Genomic DNA, 19,518 nt, shown 5'->3' on the forward strand with positions numbered 1-19,518 from the left:
CAGGTGAGCCTGCCAACCGTAACCCTTCCTGTGGCCACTAGAGGGGGAGCAGGGCAGGCCTGCCTGGACCCTAGGGAAAGCAGGCTGGCCTGCTCCAGTCCACATGCCTGTGCTGCGGCTTCTGCTCTTTGCCTCTTCTCACCCGGGACCTCTCCTGCTGCTGTGGTCTTGCCCTCTGGGGAGAGGTTCTTGCCTTCACAGAATGCTGGCTCTTTCAAGATGCCTAACAGGAGACCTAACAGATTTATTTGGGACTTAATTGGGTAGGAGGGTTGTGCAGAGGCAGAGGGCCCTTGCGGGACGCCACCTTCCACTGTGACTTAGAAAGATTTTTTTTTCCCATGGGGATCCTCACCCCAAGACGGTCTGAGCAGTCAGCTCTCTTAGCTTAGGACTTCCCTGATTGAGGATTTCCCTGGCCCCTTCAGGAGTATGAATTCTAGAGTCTTGGGAGTGATGGTTACTTCTAAACCACCATCATCACTTCTCAAGCATCTCTGAGGTCTCTCAGAGGACTCAGACACTCAGTGGCCTCTCTCTCTCCACGCCCAGGAACCCTGCTACATTTATACAGATGATTAATGATAATAGCATAAGCCAAGCAATTTGGAGCCCCTTGACCATTTATTAGAAATAAATATAAAAGTTATGAAAAGGTAAATCAGTGGAAAATGTGATTCAACTTAGAAAAAGAAATCATACTTTCAAAAATATATTTTTGACAAAGTGACATGATACTTAAAGAATGTGAGCCTTAGAATCAAAGACATGGATTTACACAAATCACTTTTTGGGTGTGTGCGCTTGGGTCAGTAATTTAACCTCTCTTGTACTTAAAGCTCCTTATCAGTAAAATAGAAGCAACATTGGCAGCTAAGATCACATGGTAAGGATTAAATGAGATAATGAGTGGAAAGCAGTGAGCATAGTGACTGGACTTAATAACAACCTAGTGTTTGCTGCTGTTGATGTTATGGCTGGAGGAAAGCAGTGATCCATTCTGAGAGTAATATGTGATTTTCAAAATCCATTCTTTCAGCTCCCAAGTGACTTTGACATTGAAATAGCACTGCTGAGATATCCTGTGAGATATGAAGAGAGCATGAATACTGTGTTAGTACAAGAAATGGAGAGATTTAACAAGTAAGGATCTATATTCCTTGATTCAGAAGGCAATCAGCCAAAATTGATTTATGAAAAGACATGCTGGTACCAAGTTTAAAAATTTCTATAAGATGGTCAGAATCTGCCATTTCATTATAATTTTCCCTTTTTTAAAAGTTCCACAACCTTCTGCCCCAGAAGAAAGAGTATTTTTTTATAATAATTCATGATGATGAAAAGGATCTCTTCCTACTGTTTAAAAACACTCATTAGGCATAGCTTCCCACCTGTCTGTTACTAATCGGAGGAGTTAAAGGCAAATGAACATGAGTTAGGCCTGTGTGAAGCCACATATTTGGTCATTTTTCTGCTACCTGACACACATAGCACCTCCCTCTTTTTACTGAATCTAAACTAGGTTGATTAGGAACCTTTTATAACAAGGAAATTATTTGCTTTGAAAGGTTTTCATTGAATTTTCTGCAATCCAATACTGGCTTACGAAATGGAAAATTCATTTGGTTAAGTATTTTCTGAAGTGTTTCCAAGTTTATTTTGGTTTCCAGATTTGCTGACATTTTAAAACAAAATATATTGATGATGCCTTAATTCTGTTTTTCTTATACAAAGATTATATTTATTTACATATAATAACAACACCATCTCTCAGTGGCTGAGGCTGCTAGCCTGAAGCACTCAGGTATGGTTATGGTATTCCTTGAAGTTTGGGCCTGAGTGGGAAAGTATTTGCAAGCATGGAAATGAATATACAGTTTATGTATTACCACAGTGTTTATTTCAGCAACTTCCTAATACCTTTATAACTTTTTCCATATTTGTATGTCAGCTATGATGTTATTTACCTAACATTTTTCCTTATATGGTCCTCTGCTTACATAAGCCAGGTCTTCCCAGAACAATCTACAGATTCAATCCAACCTCTATCAAAATTCCAGTGTCATTTTTCATAAATAGGGAAAAAACAGTCCTACAGTTCACATGAAACCACAAACACAGCCAAGGATATCATGAGTAAAAACAATAAAGCTGAAGGCATCAAATTACATGATTTCAAACTAATTATATAGCAGTGGTGATTAAAACAGCATGGTACTCGCATAAAGATAGATGTCTTTCTGGGCTTCAGCTTCTGGCCAGTGCAGACAGGAGGCAGTGGTAATGGCTCAAGTATTTGGGTTCCTGACACCCAAGTGGGAGACCTGGATTGTGTTCCTGGCTGTGGCCCCAGCCCAGCCCTGGACATTGTGGGTATTTGAGGAATTAACTAGTGAATGAGAGCGTGCACGCTCTCTCTCTCTCTCACACACACACACTCACTCACTTTCTCTCTCAAATTAAACAATTAAAAATTAAAATATAATAATATAGACATCAACCAATGGAAGAGAATAGAGAGCTCAGAACTCATACAACTATGATCAATTGATTTTTTTTTAAGATTTATTTATTATTTGAAAGAGTTACAAAGGGGCAGAGGCAGAGAGAGAGAGAGAGAGAGAGAGAGTGAGAGCGAGCTTCTATCTGCTGGTTCACTCCCCAAATGGCTGCAACGGCCAGAGCTGGGCCCATCCAAAGGCAGGAGCCAGGAGCTTCTGGGTCTCCCATGTGGGCACAGGGGCCCAAGCCCTTGAGCCATCTTCTACTGCTTTCTCAGGCCATAGCAGAGAGCTGGATCAGAAGTGGAGCAGCCAGGACTCGAACTGGCACCCATATGGAATGTCAGCACTGCAGATGGCGGTTTTACCTGCTATACCATAGCACCGGCCCTGGGCAATTGATCTTTAACAAAGATACCAAAAATATGTAATAGATGTTAGAAAAACTGAGTATCCATATACAAAAGAATGACTTGGACCTTTGTCTCATACCATATACAAACATCAACTCAAAAAGGATTAAAGACTTAAATATAAGACCTGAACTTGCAAAACTCCTAGAAGAAAAGATAAGAGGAAACTATGTTACACTGGTCTGAGCAATGATGTTTTTTTAGATTTGACCCCAAGTACAAGCAACAAAATCAAAGATATGCAAGTGGGATTACATCATAGGAAAAAGCTTCTGCCCATCAAAGGAAACAATCTAGTGGAGAGGCAATGTATGAAATGAGAGAAAAATTTTGCAAGTCATATACCTGCAAAGGGACTATATCCAAAATACATAAAGAACTGAACTCTGTAGAAAAGAAACAAAACAAATGTTGAACATGAATAGATATTTCTCAAAAGTAGACAGATGGCCAACATTACTAATCACTAAGGAAATGCAAATTAAAACCACAATGAGATTTCACCTCACGCCTGTTAGAATGGTTGTTATCAAAATAGACAAAATAGATGAGGAGATGGGGGAACCCCTGTACACTGTTGGTGGGAATGTAAATATAGCCCTTATCAAAAATAGCTTGGAGCTTTCTCAAAAAGCTAAGAATATAGATACCCTGTGATCCAGGAGTCCCACTTGTGACATTGATCTGAAAGGTTTGATGTCAGTATGTGTAAGAGCTGTCTGCACTCCCCCTTTCGTGGCAGTCCTGTTCACAATAGCCAAGTTACAGAATCAACTTCAGGGGCCATCAAGGGATGAATAGAAAATGTGAGATACTTGTATGTACACAGTGGAATACTATGTAGCCTTAACAAAGGAGAAGCTCTGTCATCTGTGACAACATAGATAAAATTAGAGAACATCCTTTAAATGAAATAAGGCATATACCAAAAGACAGATGAATCCATGTTCTCCCTCTCTTGTGGGACATAAAACAATTGAACTTAAAGAAGCAGAGAGTAAAATAGTGGTAACCAGAGGGTGGGGTGTAGAACAACTGGAGAGATGCTCATTAGAAGGTACAGAGCCTCAGACAGGAGGAATAAGCTTGATTGTTTCTAAGATCAGTAACAGCCTACTGGACATAGTTAATAATTGAGTATATACATTTTAATATTATGAAGAGAAAATTCTAATGCTCTCACCACAGAAAAGTTACATATTTGAGGAGATATATTAATTGGATTTAGTCATTCCACATTGTATTAAAAAATGATACCACTTTGTACCTCATGGACACGTACAACTATAATTGGTCAATATACAATAAAATAATAGGGGCTGGCATTGTGGCACAGTGGGTTAAGCTGCTGTCTGCAATGAGGGCATCCCATATGAGTGCTAATTCAAGTCCCAGCTGTACCACTTCCCATCCAGTTCTGCTAATGAATCTGGGAAAGCAGCAGATGGCCCAAGTCCTTGGGCCCCTCCTACCCATGTGGGAGACCAGATAGAGTTCCAAGATCTTGGCTTCAGCCTGACCCAGTCTTGGCCATTTGGAGAATGAACCAGCAGATGAAAGCTCTCTCTTTCCCTCTGTCCTTCAAATAAATATATAATTTTTAAAAAATATAATAATGAATTACCTAACTCCTAAGCAATAATAGCCAGAAAGCAAAAATTTGGACACACTGGGTTTTTTCTATATTTTAAAATGTTTGTAATGATGAAAATGAAAAAGGTTCATCCAAGCGTTGTCTAAAATTGCCTCACATACTGCCAAGTGCAAGGGGCCCACACTTCGGGAAGCATTCTTCTACAGCTGTAAATGAGATGGCTGCTATGTCTTCTTCTGGAGAGACTGAGTGTTGACATTTGCTGTCACGTATATGGTAATGACGTCATTTCTTCCCTTGCAGTTTGATTAGAACTATACGCAACACTCTATGGGACCTTGAAAAGGCGATTAAGGGTGTTGTTGTAATGGATTCTGCGCTGGAGGCCCTGTCTGGCAGCTTACTTGTTGGAAAGGTTCCAGAAATATGGGCAAAACGGTCATACCCAAGTCTTAAGCCCCTAGGAAGTTACATCACAGATTTCCTAGCCCGGTTGGAATTTTTACAGGTGAATTATTATTATATGTATACATGTATATTGTTGTCATTGCCGTTGTTGACTAGGAAGATGTTAGTAATTGGCTGTGGTCACTTGAATGTCTCTGACTTGAATAAAATGTAATCAGTAGTTTCCAGGAAATTTAACCAAAATTTTAGAATATTGAAAATACATATATTTCAAAGTGCTGAGTATAAAATGTAGAAAATTAAAATTTCACATTACCCAAACCCAAATATTTAGCAACATTTATAGTTTTTAAGGTTCTAAGTTTGTATTTCTCTGAAACTACAATTTAATATTGTCTTGTGATTTTAGTATCCATGATAAGTTAAAAAAAAATAACCTGAGTGTTAGTTTTATCAGCAACTGGCCATTGTCCTAAAGTCAGGGCTTCTTATCACTTAAAAAACCAGGGGGAAAATGAGTGTTTTTAATCCCCTGTACATATACCCTCATGCACACATACACACAGATGTTCAGGGCACAGGTAAACAAAGCAGGTACTACTTTTCCTCCTCATCTCCATACTTGCCCCAGCCAATAGTTGATGTTTATGCAGGATGATGGAGTGAGGGGAATCCTAAAAATATTTCTTAGACATTCACCAGATATATGGTCTTTCAGTGCCCAGTTGCCTTTTTGTACAAAAGCTTTGTTTCGCTAAAAAACTCACAAAGTGGTTGTGAGGGTGTGGAGAGACAGGCTTTTCTCCTGTGTCCCTTGTAGATTTTATCAGTCTAAAAGGTCATTCATTCATATATTGTTCTGGCCCTGATTTGTTTTATTATTAATGAGCCTGGGCTGCTTTTGGCATGTGTGCTTGCTTCTTCTGTGAATTTATTCACATCCTACACCTGTTTGGCTTTTGGTCTTCATTTTCATAGATAGGCGCTTTCTATGTGGACTGTACTTATAAAAAAGAAGCAGCATGGAGTGGAATCCTGAAAGCCTTTCTTCCATTGCCCTCTGACCCCTGCGGAAGCTGCCTGGCCTTCTCAGCATCTTCCCTCCAGGCTCTGCTGCGGCTCCTAGTGCTTCTCAGAGTGAACGTGCTAAGGAAACTTTTTCCTTTTCTCACTTCTCGCTCACCATTTGCCCTACACATCCTTTTCGTTTGGCCTGCCTATAACACTGTAAAAGAGACTGGATGACATACCATACCTTTATTTCTCAACAGTTTTAGAAGTTAGGAAGGCTGAGATGGTGGGATGCTCTCCGAGCTCAGACAGGAGGGTGAGCGAGAGTCCTGTTCTTCATATCAGAGCACTAACTCGTTTAGCCTCCACCCTCATGATCTCATTACTAAGCCATCATCCCACATACCATCACATTGGAGATGAGGGTTTCAACATGTGAATTGTGGAGAAAGAGAAACATGCAGTCCATAGCATTTTCCTTCACTAGCAAAAATGTTAGGGTAAGTCAGGATTATGCACTATTCTTAGGACTGAACAAGTTACTCATCTTGCTACACCTGTTTCCTCCCTATAAGATGCACAGAATAATCCCTCATTCACTATTTATGGACTAAATGAGTGTGCTAAGCACACTGCCTGGCTTGCACTAAGTTCTTTCCAAATGGTAGCTAATTCAAGGGATTGTATAGGTAGTGGACTGTGGCAGTGATGAAATGCTGGACTGAATGAAGTCCTGGGTGAGTGAATGTTTGCCATACATGTGCCTTCTGGGTTCTTACTGCACTCTTGGGCTGGTCCTGCTTAGCTATGACCCTTATCAGACTCCAGCTCTGTTTTGGTCTGCTGGCTTGTCCTGTATTCTCCCTGCCTCCCAGGTAGTAAAGCTGGTTTCCTCCCACAGTGGACTTCTTGTTTAGAGACAATGTGCCTTGCACTGATTCATCTGCTCACTCAACGTGTATGAGTTGAGATCCCACTTTGTGCAAAGCTTCCTGTTGTGTGCTCTGTGATTAAAAAAAAAAAAAAGATGATTGCAACTTGAGTCCTGCCTTCAAACTGCCAGTAGCTTACAGAGAAACAAGCTGTGTATCTTTAAAAAATTAATATACTGCCATAAGGGATTTGTCATTAAAGATCAACCTGTAAAGTGCTCTGGGAGTTCAAAGAACTTGGACCAAGGAAAGCAAAGTTTGGATCACAGATGTAGACCTTGAACTGGGTCTAAAGGATGAGTGGTTTTTGACCCTGCAAAGAAAGGAAAAGGACTGAGAGCACATGACTGTGGAAGAATGGCACCAGGTCATGTATGATTGAGGAGAAATGCTGATGAGCACAAATCAAGTTGGTTCCCTCTGTAAGTGAAAAACCTTGGGGGTAAAGTGGGTACAGGTAGGCTTGACCTGAGAAGCAAAGTCCTGCCCCTGGCTTCTTGCACTTGACCTCTTGACTGGATTCCTTTTATTCCATTCTTGAGTCCTCTCTGATGGTAGCAAGGTTGCAGTAGCAACTCTGGCCTCACGTTCATACAACTTCAAAGAGCTGAGTAATCTTTTGGCCAGAAGTCCCAGCAAGAGTTTCTGCATTTCTGGCTTTGATTGGGCCACGTGTCCATTCCTGAATCAATCACTGTGACTGGCTGAGCGTGGATAACACGACTGCCCCAGGAAGTGAGCACAGGTGGTAGCAGGGTTTGTCCTCTGGAGGGAAGATGGGCGGGGCGGTACCATGTATTTAGCAATAGATGTCCACCTCACGCAGAAGAGAACACCAGATAGTCAGGTGTGATTAGAATGTCAGGTGCTTGAATACAGTGGGAAACGAGAGCTTAAAATACAATTTGGGACCAGACTGTGAAGTGTCTTGAATAGGAGACTAAAAGGTTTAGCCTTTAATGTGGTGGGTCACTGAAGAATCTGGTAGGTCACGGAAGAGTAGTACGTCACCACTGTGCATGGCGACGTATGTGCTGGCAGCCTGGTTCAAGATATGCGGAGCAGAGTAAGGGAAGAAGCAAAGAAGCAATACACAGTGATAGAGAAAGAAGACCGTGAGGATCCAGACTGCAGGGGCAGTGTACGTGGAGACAAGGTGCTAAAGAAGGTTGAGGAATTGGAACCAACACAAGAAAGCTATCGTTAGTAAAATGTGTGACATGCTTGTGGACGGTTGTTTGGGAGTGGGGTCAGTCATACAATAAATCCGTGAATGATTTACCTTGGACTTTGTGCAGAACATGAGTCTTTCAAATTATATCTCATTCAGGTTAATGCTCAAATTATTTTGGAATTTCCAGAAAGATGAACTGAAAGGAGAGAGTATCCAGGAGAGATGAGGCAGGCTGTGTGTTTGATGTCAGGGAAGAGAACCGGGGTGGGAAGTGTGGGCAGCTCAGGCAAAAATCCAGAATTGGAAGTGGGTGTCAGGGGGATATAACCTATGCTATTTTCTCTTTATAGGTCTGGCACGATTCAGGAAAACCTTGTGTGTTTTGGTTGTCAGGTTTCTTTTTCACCCAAGCCTTTTTAACTGGAGCAATACAGAATTATGCCAGAAAATACACCATCCCTATTGATTTACTAGGATTTGAGTTTGAGGTAAAGTAACTCCTTAAACTTAACAATGAATCACCACATCACAGGCTTGTATTTAAGCAAGGAAAGTATGCCGAATTTAAATATCATAACCCATTATAAATAAATCTTACTTCTTTCCATTCTTTGTGCTCCATGAAAAACAGTGTGTCATATAAGTCTTGCTAACTCTAGTACAGAACTCTTGTGTATCTCCATAAGTGATGCAGATAATTCCAAGCTATTTTTCTACCTTAGCAAAAACTAGTATGAGGTACAGTAAAACCTGATAGAATGATTGAACAAGAACTATACAGGATAAAATCTTTTTGCATTCTATGGATGAAAAAAAATTAGTAGTTTAAAAAGCTGTCTTAAGTATCCCAATGATTTAGCAGTTTTCCGCAGAAGTCTAAGCTGCCTGTGTGTGCCTCCCCCCTTCAGGTTATTCCTTCCGATAAATCCGACACGTCGCCAGAAGACGGCGTCTACATCCACGGGCTGTACCTGGACGGCGCACGCTGGGACAGGGAAAGGCCAGTAGCTGCAACTGCAACACCCTTTCCAACTGTAGATGAATCATAGCATACAACAGCGCTCTGCTTCTTAGTTCAGTTTTGTTTTTCTTTTTTTAAGCCAAAAGGCCTTTTCTAAGAAATCAAGTAATAGGGCTGGTGCCATGGCTCACTTGGTAAATCCTCCGCCTGCAACGCTGGCATCCCATATGGGCGCCAGGTTCTAGTCCCAGTTTTTCATTTTCCGGTCCAGCTCTCTGCTGTGGCCCGGGAGGGCAGTGGAGGATGGCCCGAGTGCTTGGGCCCTGCACCCGCGTGGGAGACCAGGAGAAGTACCTGGCTCCTGGCTTAGGATTGGCGCAGCGCCGTGGCAGCCATTTGGGGAATGAACCAACAGAAGGAAGACATTTCTCTCTGTCTCTCTCTCACTGACTATAACTCTACCTGTCAAATAAATTTTAAAAAAAGAAATCAAGTAATAAATAACAGGAGATTTTTTAATGTAAACTCTAACTCAGATTGGAGTAACTGTTTTTAGGTACTGAACAGATTTTAGCCAATATCTTAGTGGCTTTATTAGTAGAATAGTTAGCCAAAATCACCTCTCTGCTCTTGGTTTATAGCTGGTACCTTCCATTTTGTAATATGTAGGACACCTCACTTCTTAAAATTGATTTATTTATATATTTGAGAGACTGAGTCAGAAACAGAGACAGAGAGCGCTCCCATCCCTTGGCTCACTCCCCCAATGCCTGGGCACCAAGCCGGGACTCAATCCTTGTCTCCCACGTGGCTATCAGGGACTCAACCACTTGAGCCATCTCCTGCTGCCTCCCAGGTATGCATTAGCTGGAAGCTGGAATCAGGAACAGATCTAGGACTTGAACTCAGTCACTCTGATATGGGATGCAGGTGTCCCAATTAGTATCTTAACTGTTAGACCAAATGCCCATTCTTTGAAAAAAAAAATTATTGATTTATTTATTTGAAAGACAGAGTGACAGAAAGAGAAGATAGGAGAGACACAGAGAGTAGGAGAGATCTTGGTTCTGCTGCTTTACTCCCAGATGGCTGCAATAACCAGATCTGGGCCAGGCCAAAGCCAGGAGTCAGGAACTCCATCCTGGTCTCCCAGTGTGTGGCAGGAATCCAAGCACTTGACCTATCTTCCACTGCCTTCCCAGGCACATTAGCAGGGAGTTAGATTGGAAGCAAAGCAGCTAGGACACCAATGGTTACTCATATGGGATGGTGGCAATACAACTGTTTAATCTGCTGCTCCACAACGCTGGCCCAAACACCATTTTGACACTTCACTTTTAAACAGTTTACAGTTACAATACAGTTCCCATTTCTATTAGTGAATAGAAAACTTTTTTCTTTCATCAAGATATTTAGAATAAGTGGCTGGCCCTGTGGCTTAAAGAGTTAAGCTGCTGCTGTAGTCAGGCATCCCATATGGACACTGGTTTGGGTCCCAGCTGCTCCACTTCTGATCCAGCTCCCTGCTGGTGTGCCTGGGAGGACAATCCTTGGGCCTCTGCACCCACGTGAGAAACAGAACAAGCTTGTGGCTCCTGCCTTCAGCCTGGCCCAGTTCCGGCTGTTGATGACACTTGGGAAGTGAACCAGCAGATGGGATCTCTCTCTCTCTGTTTCTGTCTCTGACTTTCGAATGAAGAAATAAACCTTTGTAAAATATATTTAGGATAAATATTGAATTTCCTGCTATTTCTGTTTGAAATAAATAGGGATAGGAAAGAAGAAGGGGACATAGTTTCCTTGGAACCCTGGACTTCAACAATCCATTTTTTAGCCAAATCCTCTGTTTCCAGAGTCAGGGTTAGATTGTGCTACCAAGGAAGCATTAAAGACTGAGACAGAGGAGGCCAGTGCTGTGGCGCAGTGAGTTAATCCTCTGCCTGCTGCGCTGGCATCCCACATGGACACTGGTTCTAGTCCCGGCTGCTCTACTTTGATCCAGCTCTCTGCTCTCCTTCTCTCTCTGCGTAACTCTGACTTTCAAATAAATAAATAAATCTTAAAAAAAAAAAAAAAAAAAAAAAAGACTGAGGTAGGGGCTGGCACTGCTCTGATCCAGCTCTCTGCAATGGCCTGGGAAAGCAGTCAAAGATGGCCAGGCACTTGGGCCCCTGCACCCACATGGCAGACTGGGAAGAAGCTCCTGGCTCCTGGCTTTGGATCAGCACAGCTCCAGTCATTGTGGCCAATCGGGGAATGAAACAGTGGATGAAAGATCTCTCTCTCTCTCTCTCTCCCCTCTCTCTCTCTCTCCTCTCTCTTCTCTCTTCTCTCTCTCTCTTCTCTCTTCTCTCTCTCTTCTCTCTCTTCTCTCTCCTCTCTCTCTTTCTCTCTCTCTCTCTTTTCTCTCTCTCTCCTCTCTGCCTCTCTTTCTCTTTCTGTGTAACTCTGACTTTCAAATAAAAAAAAAAAAAAAACTGAGGTAGGGGCCGGCACTGTGGCATAGTAGGTTAAGCCTTCACCTGAAGTGCAGGCATCCTATATGCACTCTGGTTTGAGTCCCGGATGCTCCACTTCTTATCCAGATCTCTGCTAATGACTTGGAAAAGCAGTGGAGGATGGCCCAAGTGCTTGGGCCCCGGCACCCATGTGGGAGACCTGGAAGGAGCTCCTGGCTCCTGGCCTCTGCCTGGCCCGACCCCAGCCATTGGCAGCCATTTGGGGAATGAATCTGTGGATGGAAGACCCCTCTCTCTGTGACTCTGCCTCTCAAATAGATAAATTTTTTTTAAATTTTGTTTATTTTTTTAATATTTTATTTATTTAAAAGACAGAGTTACAGAGAGAGGTAGAGACAGAGAGAGAGGTCTTCCATCTGCTGGTTCATTCCCCAGATGGCTGCAATGGATGGAGCTGCGCCAATCCGAAGCCAGGAGCCAGGAGCTTCCTCTGGGTCTCCCACGTGGGTGCAGGGGCCAAGGACTTGGGCCATCTTCTACTGCTTTCCCAGGCCACAGCGGTGGGCTGGATTGGAAGTAGAGCAGCCAGGACTCTAACCGGCACCCATATGGAATGCTGGCACTTCAGGCCAGGGCTTTAACCCACTGCACCGCAGCGCCAGCCCCAATAAATAAATCTTAAAAAAAAAAAAAAAAAAAAAAAAGAAAGAAAGAAAAGAAAAGATAAAGACTAAGGAAAAAGGGGCTGGCGCCGCGGCTCACTAGGCTAATCCTCCGCCTTGCGGTGCCGGCACACAGGGTTCTAGTCCAGGTCGGGGCACCGGATTCTGTCCCAGTTGCCCCTCTCCCAGGCCAGCTCTCTGCTGTGGCCAGGGAGTGCAGTGGAGGATGGCCCAAGTGCTTAGGCCCTGCACCCTATGGGAGACCAGGATAAGTACCTGGCTCCTGCCATCGGATCAGCGCGGTACGCTGGCTGCAGTGCGCTGGCCGCGGCAGCCATTGGAGGGTGAACCAACAGTAAAGGAAGACCTTTCTCACTGTCTCTCTCTCTCACTGTCCACTCTGCCTGTCAAAAAAAAAAAAAAAAAAAAAAAAAAAAAAAAAAAAAAAAAAAAAGACTAAGGAAAAGGGGCATAAAAAAAGAGTAAGCAAGTGATTCTGCAGAGATAATCCTGAGACAGTATGCGGAGACTCAGCTACACATGGTTCATTCAATGACTTCTTGTTTGCTTGTTCATCACTATACTTCCATTTTTTCTTGATTTACTTTGCTTTATATGTTTGTTCATTTTTTCCCCTTCTTTCCAACAATCAATGTGGCAAAGTGAAAATAAACCAAATTTTTAAAAAAATTTATTTATTTTACTTGAAAGTCAGAGTTATGCAGAGAGAGTAGGAGAGCAGAGAAAGAGGTCTTCCATCTGCTGGTTCACTCCCCAATTGGCTGCAATGGCCGGAGCTGTGCTGATTCCAAGCCAAGAATCAGGAGCTTCTTCCAGGTCTCCCACACAGGTGCAGGGGCCCAAGGGCCTGGGCCATCTTCTATTGCTTTCCCAGGCCATAGCAGAGAGTGGGATAGGAAGTGGAGCAGCCAGGACTCGAACCGGTGCCCATATGGGATGCCGGCAATGCAGGTGTTGGCTTTACCCACTGTGCCACAGCACTGGCCCCCCAATTTTTTTAAAGATTTACTTATTTATATGAAAGTCAGTTACATAGAGAAGGAGAGGCAGAGAGAGAGAGAGGTCTTCCATCCGCTGGTTCACTCCCCAGTTGGCCACAGCAGCCTGAGCTGTGCCGATCCAAAACCAGGAGCTTCTGCCAGGTCTCCCACACAGGTGCAGGGGTCCAAGTACTTGCAACATCTTATACTGCTTTCCCAGGCCATAGCAGAGAGATGGATCAAAGTGGAGCAGCCAGGACTCAAACTGGCACCCATATGGGATGAGAGTACTGCAGGCAGCAGCTTTACCTGCTATGCCACAGGGCCAGCCCCCAAATTTTATTTTTAGAAGTATTTTTTAAAAGCTTTAACTGAGGGGGGCCAGCCCCAAACACCAGAACTTCCTATTCTATGTAACTGTAACTGAATGTCATGAATCAACCTTTGCTCATGCTTCCATCACGCTCTGCCTCCCCAGACTTTGGTACCCACGTTTATATATTCTTACCATCCATGAGATCAACTGTTTTTAGAGTCATGTATGAGTGAGATCACGCATTACTGGTCTTTCTGTGTTTGGCTTATTTCACTTAACATAATGACCTCCGGATTTGACCTGTTTTAATGGGTGAATAGTATTCCATTGTGTGTATGTACCCCGTTTTCTTTATGCATAAAGGGGCACTTAGGTCGTTTGCATTTCCTGGCAATGGTGAACAGTGCTGCAATAAAGCTGGGAGCACAGATGTGTTTTCCACAGATATCCTCTCCCCTGGGTGGACTCTCAGCACTGGGATTGCTGGGTCACATAGCGGTTCTGTTTTCACTTTTTGAGGCTCTTCCATACTGTTTTGCAGTGGCAGTACTGATCTGCATTCCCAACAGCAGTGTGCAAGGCTTCGCTTTTCCCCACATCCTCATCAGTGCTTGTTACCTTGTGGTCTTAATAACAGCAAATCTGAATGGAGTGATGCTATATCTCATTGTTATTTTGGTTTACATCTCCCTGATGATTGGTGATATTGAGCATTTTTTCATGTACTCTTGGCCTTTTACATGTTTTCCTTTGAGAAAATGGTTTAGATTTATTACCTGTTTAAAAAGTAGAATTATTTACTATGTTGCTATTGAATTGTCTTTGTTCCTTAGACATTCTGGCTGTTAACTCCTTGTCAGATGTATAACTTAAAAATGTTGTTTGCCATTCTGTAGGGTGTCTCTTCACCATGTTGGTTGTTTATTTTGCTATGAAGAAGTCCTTTAATTTGATGAAATCTCATTTGTCTCTTTTTTTCTTTATTTTGTTTCCTGTGTTTTTGGGTTCTGATCCAAAAAATCCTTGCCCATTGCAGTGTCATGAAGCATTTCCCTTATGTTTCCTACTACTAGTTTCAAAGTCTCTGGTCTTACACTTAGGTCTTTAATCCATTTCGAGTTGATTTTCGTACATGATGAGAGATGGGTAGGGGTATCTAGTTTCATTCTTCTGTATATGGAGGTCCAGTTCTCCAAGCACCGTTTGTTGAAAAACTGTCCTTTTTCCAACGGATGTTCTTGGTACCTTTGTCAAAGATCAGTTGGCTGTAGATCTCATAGGTTTACTTCGAGAGTCTTTTTATTGTTCCATTGGTCTGTGTCTTTTTTTTTTTAATGCCAGTATAATACTGCTGTAATTGGTGTAGCTTTGTATTACATCTTAAAGTCAGGTAATGTAATGCCTCTTACTTTGTTTTTTGCTCAATATTCTATTGGCTATTTGGGGCCTTCTGTGGTTTAACACAACTTCTTGTTCTCAGTGTTTTTTAAAGATTCATGTATTTACTTGAAAGGTAGAGTTAAGGAGAGGGAAAGGCAGAGGCACAAAGAGAGAAGTCTTCCACTCACTGGTTCACTGCCCAAATGACCACAATAGCCAGGATTGTGTTGTTTGGTCCAACAGACCGAAGCCAGGAGCTTCTTCCAGTTTCCCACGTGGGTGCAGGGGCCCGTGCACTTGTTCCATCCTCTGCTGCTTTCCCAGGCGCATTAGTACGGAGCTAGATCAGAAATGCAGCAGCCAGGACTTGAACATCCATATGAGATTTTTTTTTAAGATTTATTTATTTATTTGAAAGGCAAAGTTACAGAGAGGCAGAGGTAGAGAGAGAGGTCTTCCATCCACTGGTTCACTCCCCAGATGGCTGTGACGGCCAGAGCTGTGCCAATCCAAAGCCAGGAGCTGCTCTGGTCTCCCTTGTGGGTGCAAGGGCCCAAGCAGTTGGGCCATCTGCTGCTTTCCCAGGCCATAGAAGAGAGCTGAGTACCAGTACCCATATGGGATGCTAGTGTTGCAGTCGGTGGCTTAAACCCCTTCCCACAGGGCCAGCACCTCCACTTGACCTTTCTTTCATCTTTTTTTCCCTCTCAATGCTGCTGCTGCTTTTTTTTTAAAAAAATACTTGTTTTCCTCCATATCTCTGGTCCTGTCTTAAATTAAAAGCCAACATGTAAGTAGCAATCTGCTCTAAGAAGCAAATTTCCTAAGTTATTTGTAACAAGATTTGTCAATTTCTCTTCACAGTGGATTGCTTGCTGAACAATATCCCAAACTTCTGTTTGACCTGATGCCCATCATATGGATTAAACCAAGTAAATATGCTTTTAATAAGATTTCTTCAAGTTGGGGGGAGATAATTAAGGTGTTATTAACTGACCCCAATAAGTTTCTGATAAACCTTTTAAGATTTAGCTCCATTATAATAAATCATGATGGAATATTGACATTGGATATCTATTGTTCTCTATTTTTATGTGTGGTATGTGTATAACTTAAAGACTGTCATTCTGCATTTCTATGCTTTTAGCCCATGGAATATATCATTTTCTTTTCTTTTTAAAAAATTTCTTTTATTTATTTGAAAAACAGAGAAGCAGGAGAGAAACAGTGACAGACATAGATCTTCCATCTGCAGGTTCACTTCCCAAATGCTCCTGGAATTTGAGGTCTCCCATGTGGATGGCAGGGGTTCAAGTCCTTGAGCAATCAGTTGCTGCCTCCCAGGGTGCACACTGGCAGGAAACAGAGCTGGGACTGGAAACCCTCACACCCCATTATAGGATGTGGGTGTCCTGATTGGCTTAACCTCTGTGCCAAATGCTACCCCCTGGGGTGTATCACTTTCTTTACCCCTCCCCAACACATCTACAATGAATTTTGGAGATCGTGTAGTTACCCATCCATATTTTGATCCTGAATTCCTTTTACAGACAGCTCAGCAACACAAAGAAGCCTGACACGGTCTCCCGTGTCTGCTGCTGGTGACCAGCATTCTCTGGCTTTTGGAAACCCTGGGAGCTTCAGACATAGACAGGGAAGCCTTAGGCATAGGCAGGGTAGAAGCCAGCTTTAACCCACTTGGTCCTTTCTTCCTCCTGCTATCATTTGCCCACAGGTCTGAGAAAATTTGGCTCACTGTTTTGTTTTCTCTTGTCAATTTTTTTAATTAATTAATTTATTTATTTGAAAGTCACAGTTACACAGCGGGAGGAGGGGCAGAGAGAGAGAGGTCTTCCATCCAATGGTTCACTCCCCAGATGGCTGCAACGGCCAGAGCTGCGCCAATCCGAAGCCATGTGCCAGGAGCCAGGAGCCTCTTCTGGGTCTCCCATGCGGGTGCAGGGTCCCAAAGACTTCAGCCATCTTGTACTGCTTTCCCAGGCCATAGCAGAGAGCTGGATCAGAAGTGGAGTAGCTGGGACTTGAACTGGCGCCCATATGGGATGCCGGCGCTTCAGGCCAGGGCGTTAACCTGCTGAGCCACAGCGCCGGCCCCTTCTCTTGTCAATTTTTTAAAAAAATTCTTAAATACCAGTAAATGAGAACATTTGTAAATCACCATCCAACCTCTCAAATATTTTCATAATTAATGTGAGTCAACTGTGATCAGAAATGTGGCCTTAGCTCCTAACATCTGGTACCTGACATTTCAGGAATTGTATGTAGATTGTTTGAGTCGGTTAGAGTTGATGTGTTTTTCCTATTAACAATCTAAACACAAATAGAAACTTCAGCTTCTAATGTATGGGTTTCTTCATTTAGAGCTCCAAGTGCCTTCCCTACTGCCCACCCTGCATGTTTTGTTCCTTCTTCATTACCTTCTCCCTCGCTTACTCCTTCCTTATAAGTCCTCTTAAGTTTCTTCATGGCTGCTAAGTGATTTTAAAACCAATTCTAGTCTTCTAGTCCTGGAATCGTACACCATATGAAATAACTTGCCTTGCTTTACAACATAACTAAAAAAACTTTCAGGTCTGCAAATCTCATGATCAAGACTTAAATTCAGGACCAGCCATTTTATTGCAAGATAAATGCTGTTCTTTTAGTACAGTGGCTATTGTCCCTTTAACAAGTGAACATTTCCTTTTCTTTCAAGCTCAAAAGTCTCAGATTGTGAAATCCAGTGCCTATGTCTGCCCCCTCTACAAGACAAGTGAACGCAAAGGAACCCTTTCCACCACAGGACATTCCACGAATTTTGTCATCGCAATGTCATTGAAAACAGACCAGCCCACCCAGCACTGGATCAAGCGTGGGGTTGCATTGCTTTGCCAGTTGGATGATTAAATTGGACAAATTTAAAAAGTATTTGTAAGACTAAAGAAAACCATTTCTTAAAAATATAAATATTAAATATATTAAATATGTTTATTTAATAATACATTATAGTTTATTTAATGTATATATATATGTATATTTAAAAAATCAAGTACCTGCTGTCATTCTGCATAGTGGTCTTTGTGATTGGTTTTGTGTGGTGGTCCTCTCTGTTATGCCACTCTAGTTTGGAATGGAGCCTTCTAAGTGGACCCGTAAAGTTACAGACACCTCTGGACGGAAAATGTGAAAAGAAGGGTTCCTTTGAAGCATCTGAAAAACCTTTAAAGTTTTTACTTCCTTCTTTAAGTTTTATATATATATATATAATATATATATATATTCATAAGCATGTATGTATTTCCCAAATATATGTGAAATTGAGGGGATTAAATGATAAAACTTAAGAAGTTTTATCTCTTTCATACATGTTAGGTCATTTATTTCTTCCACTTCAGTGATATTTTACTTCCTACTCAACTACCAGAAGTGATTATGCTTGAGCATTTAAAATTGGGCAAGAAACTGTCAATAAGGAAAATAGTGAGCCAGTTACAGAACTAACTATATGTTCATGTATCTAATGCGATGACTTCATTTCTCAAGTGCCCCTGCGAGAAGGAAAGGAGGCTCAAAACTTGCTTTTCAACTGGCTGGAAATGTGAGGTGCTCCCGGCATTATTTTTAACAATTAATATATTACTTAATATGCACTCATAGTATTAGTGTACATTAAAATACTTCAACAAAAGAAAAATTTCATTTCACCTATTTTTGTGTGTGTAGAGTTAATTTCTTTCTTAGAATTCCAAGGACACTTGAGGCCACCATTCCATAACCCAGAGAAAATACAGGTGCAGCTACCCAAGAAATTTGGATTGTTGAGCAGTCACTACTGATAATTCAGTGACCCGGACTCTTAAGTGGGAAGTAGATTCTACTTTGCAGTGCTATGTGCATGAGTTTTAAGAGAAGGAATTCTCTTCTTGGTCAGCCCCCCCCCCCCATAAAAGCTTTTTATTTCAGGAATAAAATATTCTGTCCTTTAAATTTGATGAATGTAGCATAAAGAGGTCATGTTTTCAAACAGAGCTAAACCACATGTAAAAAAACAAGGAGAATGTGCCAGACTGTCTCATGATTAGGTATTTATAGTAGAGCTATTAATGGAGTGGTCACTACAGGCGATTGGAGATCCTAAATAGAAATGAAAATTCTGAAGCTTGCATGTGCTAATGCTTAACAGTGACAGTCTCAGTGCTGTCCTGAAGGAGATAACAAAAGGTGAACCGTCTTTGGTATGTGATCGACCCTATTCCATGCTGCAACTTAGTAACTGCCTAGTAAAATACTTTGGTTTTTACTCCTGCTATTGCTGTTCTGTGTCGTAGTTGGAGAGGACATTCATTTCTAGAACATGTTTATTTTTCATGTTTACTATTAAAATGTATTTTCAGCACAGCTGCGTGGGAAAGATGTTCTCTCGGGGAAGTGCTGTGATCACTCAGAAAAACTCACAAGCCAGGATGAGCATTTTGAGTGTTACCATGACACTGCCCTAAGTTTTGTATGAAAGGCTGTGTTTTCTGAATAAGCTTGAAATAAATGGCTACTCATGGAAGCTTCTAATTTGTGTGGGATCTGTAGCAGTCCAAAACCGGGTTTAAGTTAATGGAAAAAAGTTAAATGAATCTATTGCTTAATAAATGTGCATTTTCTTCATTTGGCAATCCCATCAACTTTCAGGCTGTCTGACTTTGTTATAATTT

At 42.0% G+C, this 19,518-nt stretch overlaps 2 protein-coding genes across 8 annotated transcripts in view; both read left to right on the plus strand.

The window, feature by feature from the left end:
• The window catches only part of DNAH12 (dynein axonemal heavy chain 12), a 198,613-nt gene extending 179,125 nt beyond the window's left edge, over positions 1–19,488 (plus strand). The window contains exons 69-74 of the mRNA XM_051852268.2: positions 1,040–1,143; positions 4,812–5,016; positions 8,384–8,521; positions 8,942–9,033; positions 15,677–15,744; positions 17,529–19,488. Of these exons, the coding sequence (XP_051708228.2) occupies positions 1,040–1,143; positions 4,812–5,016; positions 8,384–8,521; positions 8,942–9,033; positions 15,677–15,744; positions 17,529–17,719 (798 nt within the window). The 3' untranslated portion in view covers positions 17,720–19,488. The remainder of the gene's footprint in view (positions 1–1,039; positions 1,144–4,811; positions 5,017–8,383; positions 8,522–8,941; positions 9,034–15,676; positions 15,745–17,528) is intronic.
• The window catches only part of ASB14 (ankyrin repeat and SOCS box containing 14), a 42,310-nt gene continuing 41,750 nt past the window's right edge, over positions 18,959–19,518 (plus strand). For 4 of the 7 annotated variants that reach the window (XR_011379502.1, XR_011379504.1, XM_070050678.1 and 1 more), the window contains exon 1: positions 18,972–19,047. The gene's annotated coding sequence lies outside the window, so the exon portion shown is untranslated. Of the gene's footprint in view, positions 19,048–19,518 lie in introns of all 7 variants that reach the window. The other 3 variants (XR_011379503.1, XM_070050681.1, XM_070050679.1) reach the window with 2 other exon arrangements.

This window comes from Oryctolagus cuniculus, chromosome 10 (genome assembly GCF_964237555.1).
Source record: "Oryctolagus cuniculus chromosome 10, mOryCun1.1, whole genome shotgun sequence".
Lineage (NCBI taxonomy): Eukaryota > Metazoa > Chordata > Mammalia > Lagomorpha > Leporidae > Oryctolagus > Oryctolagus cuniculus.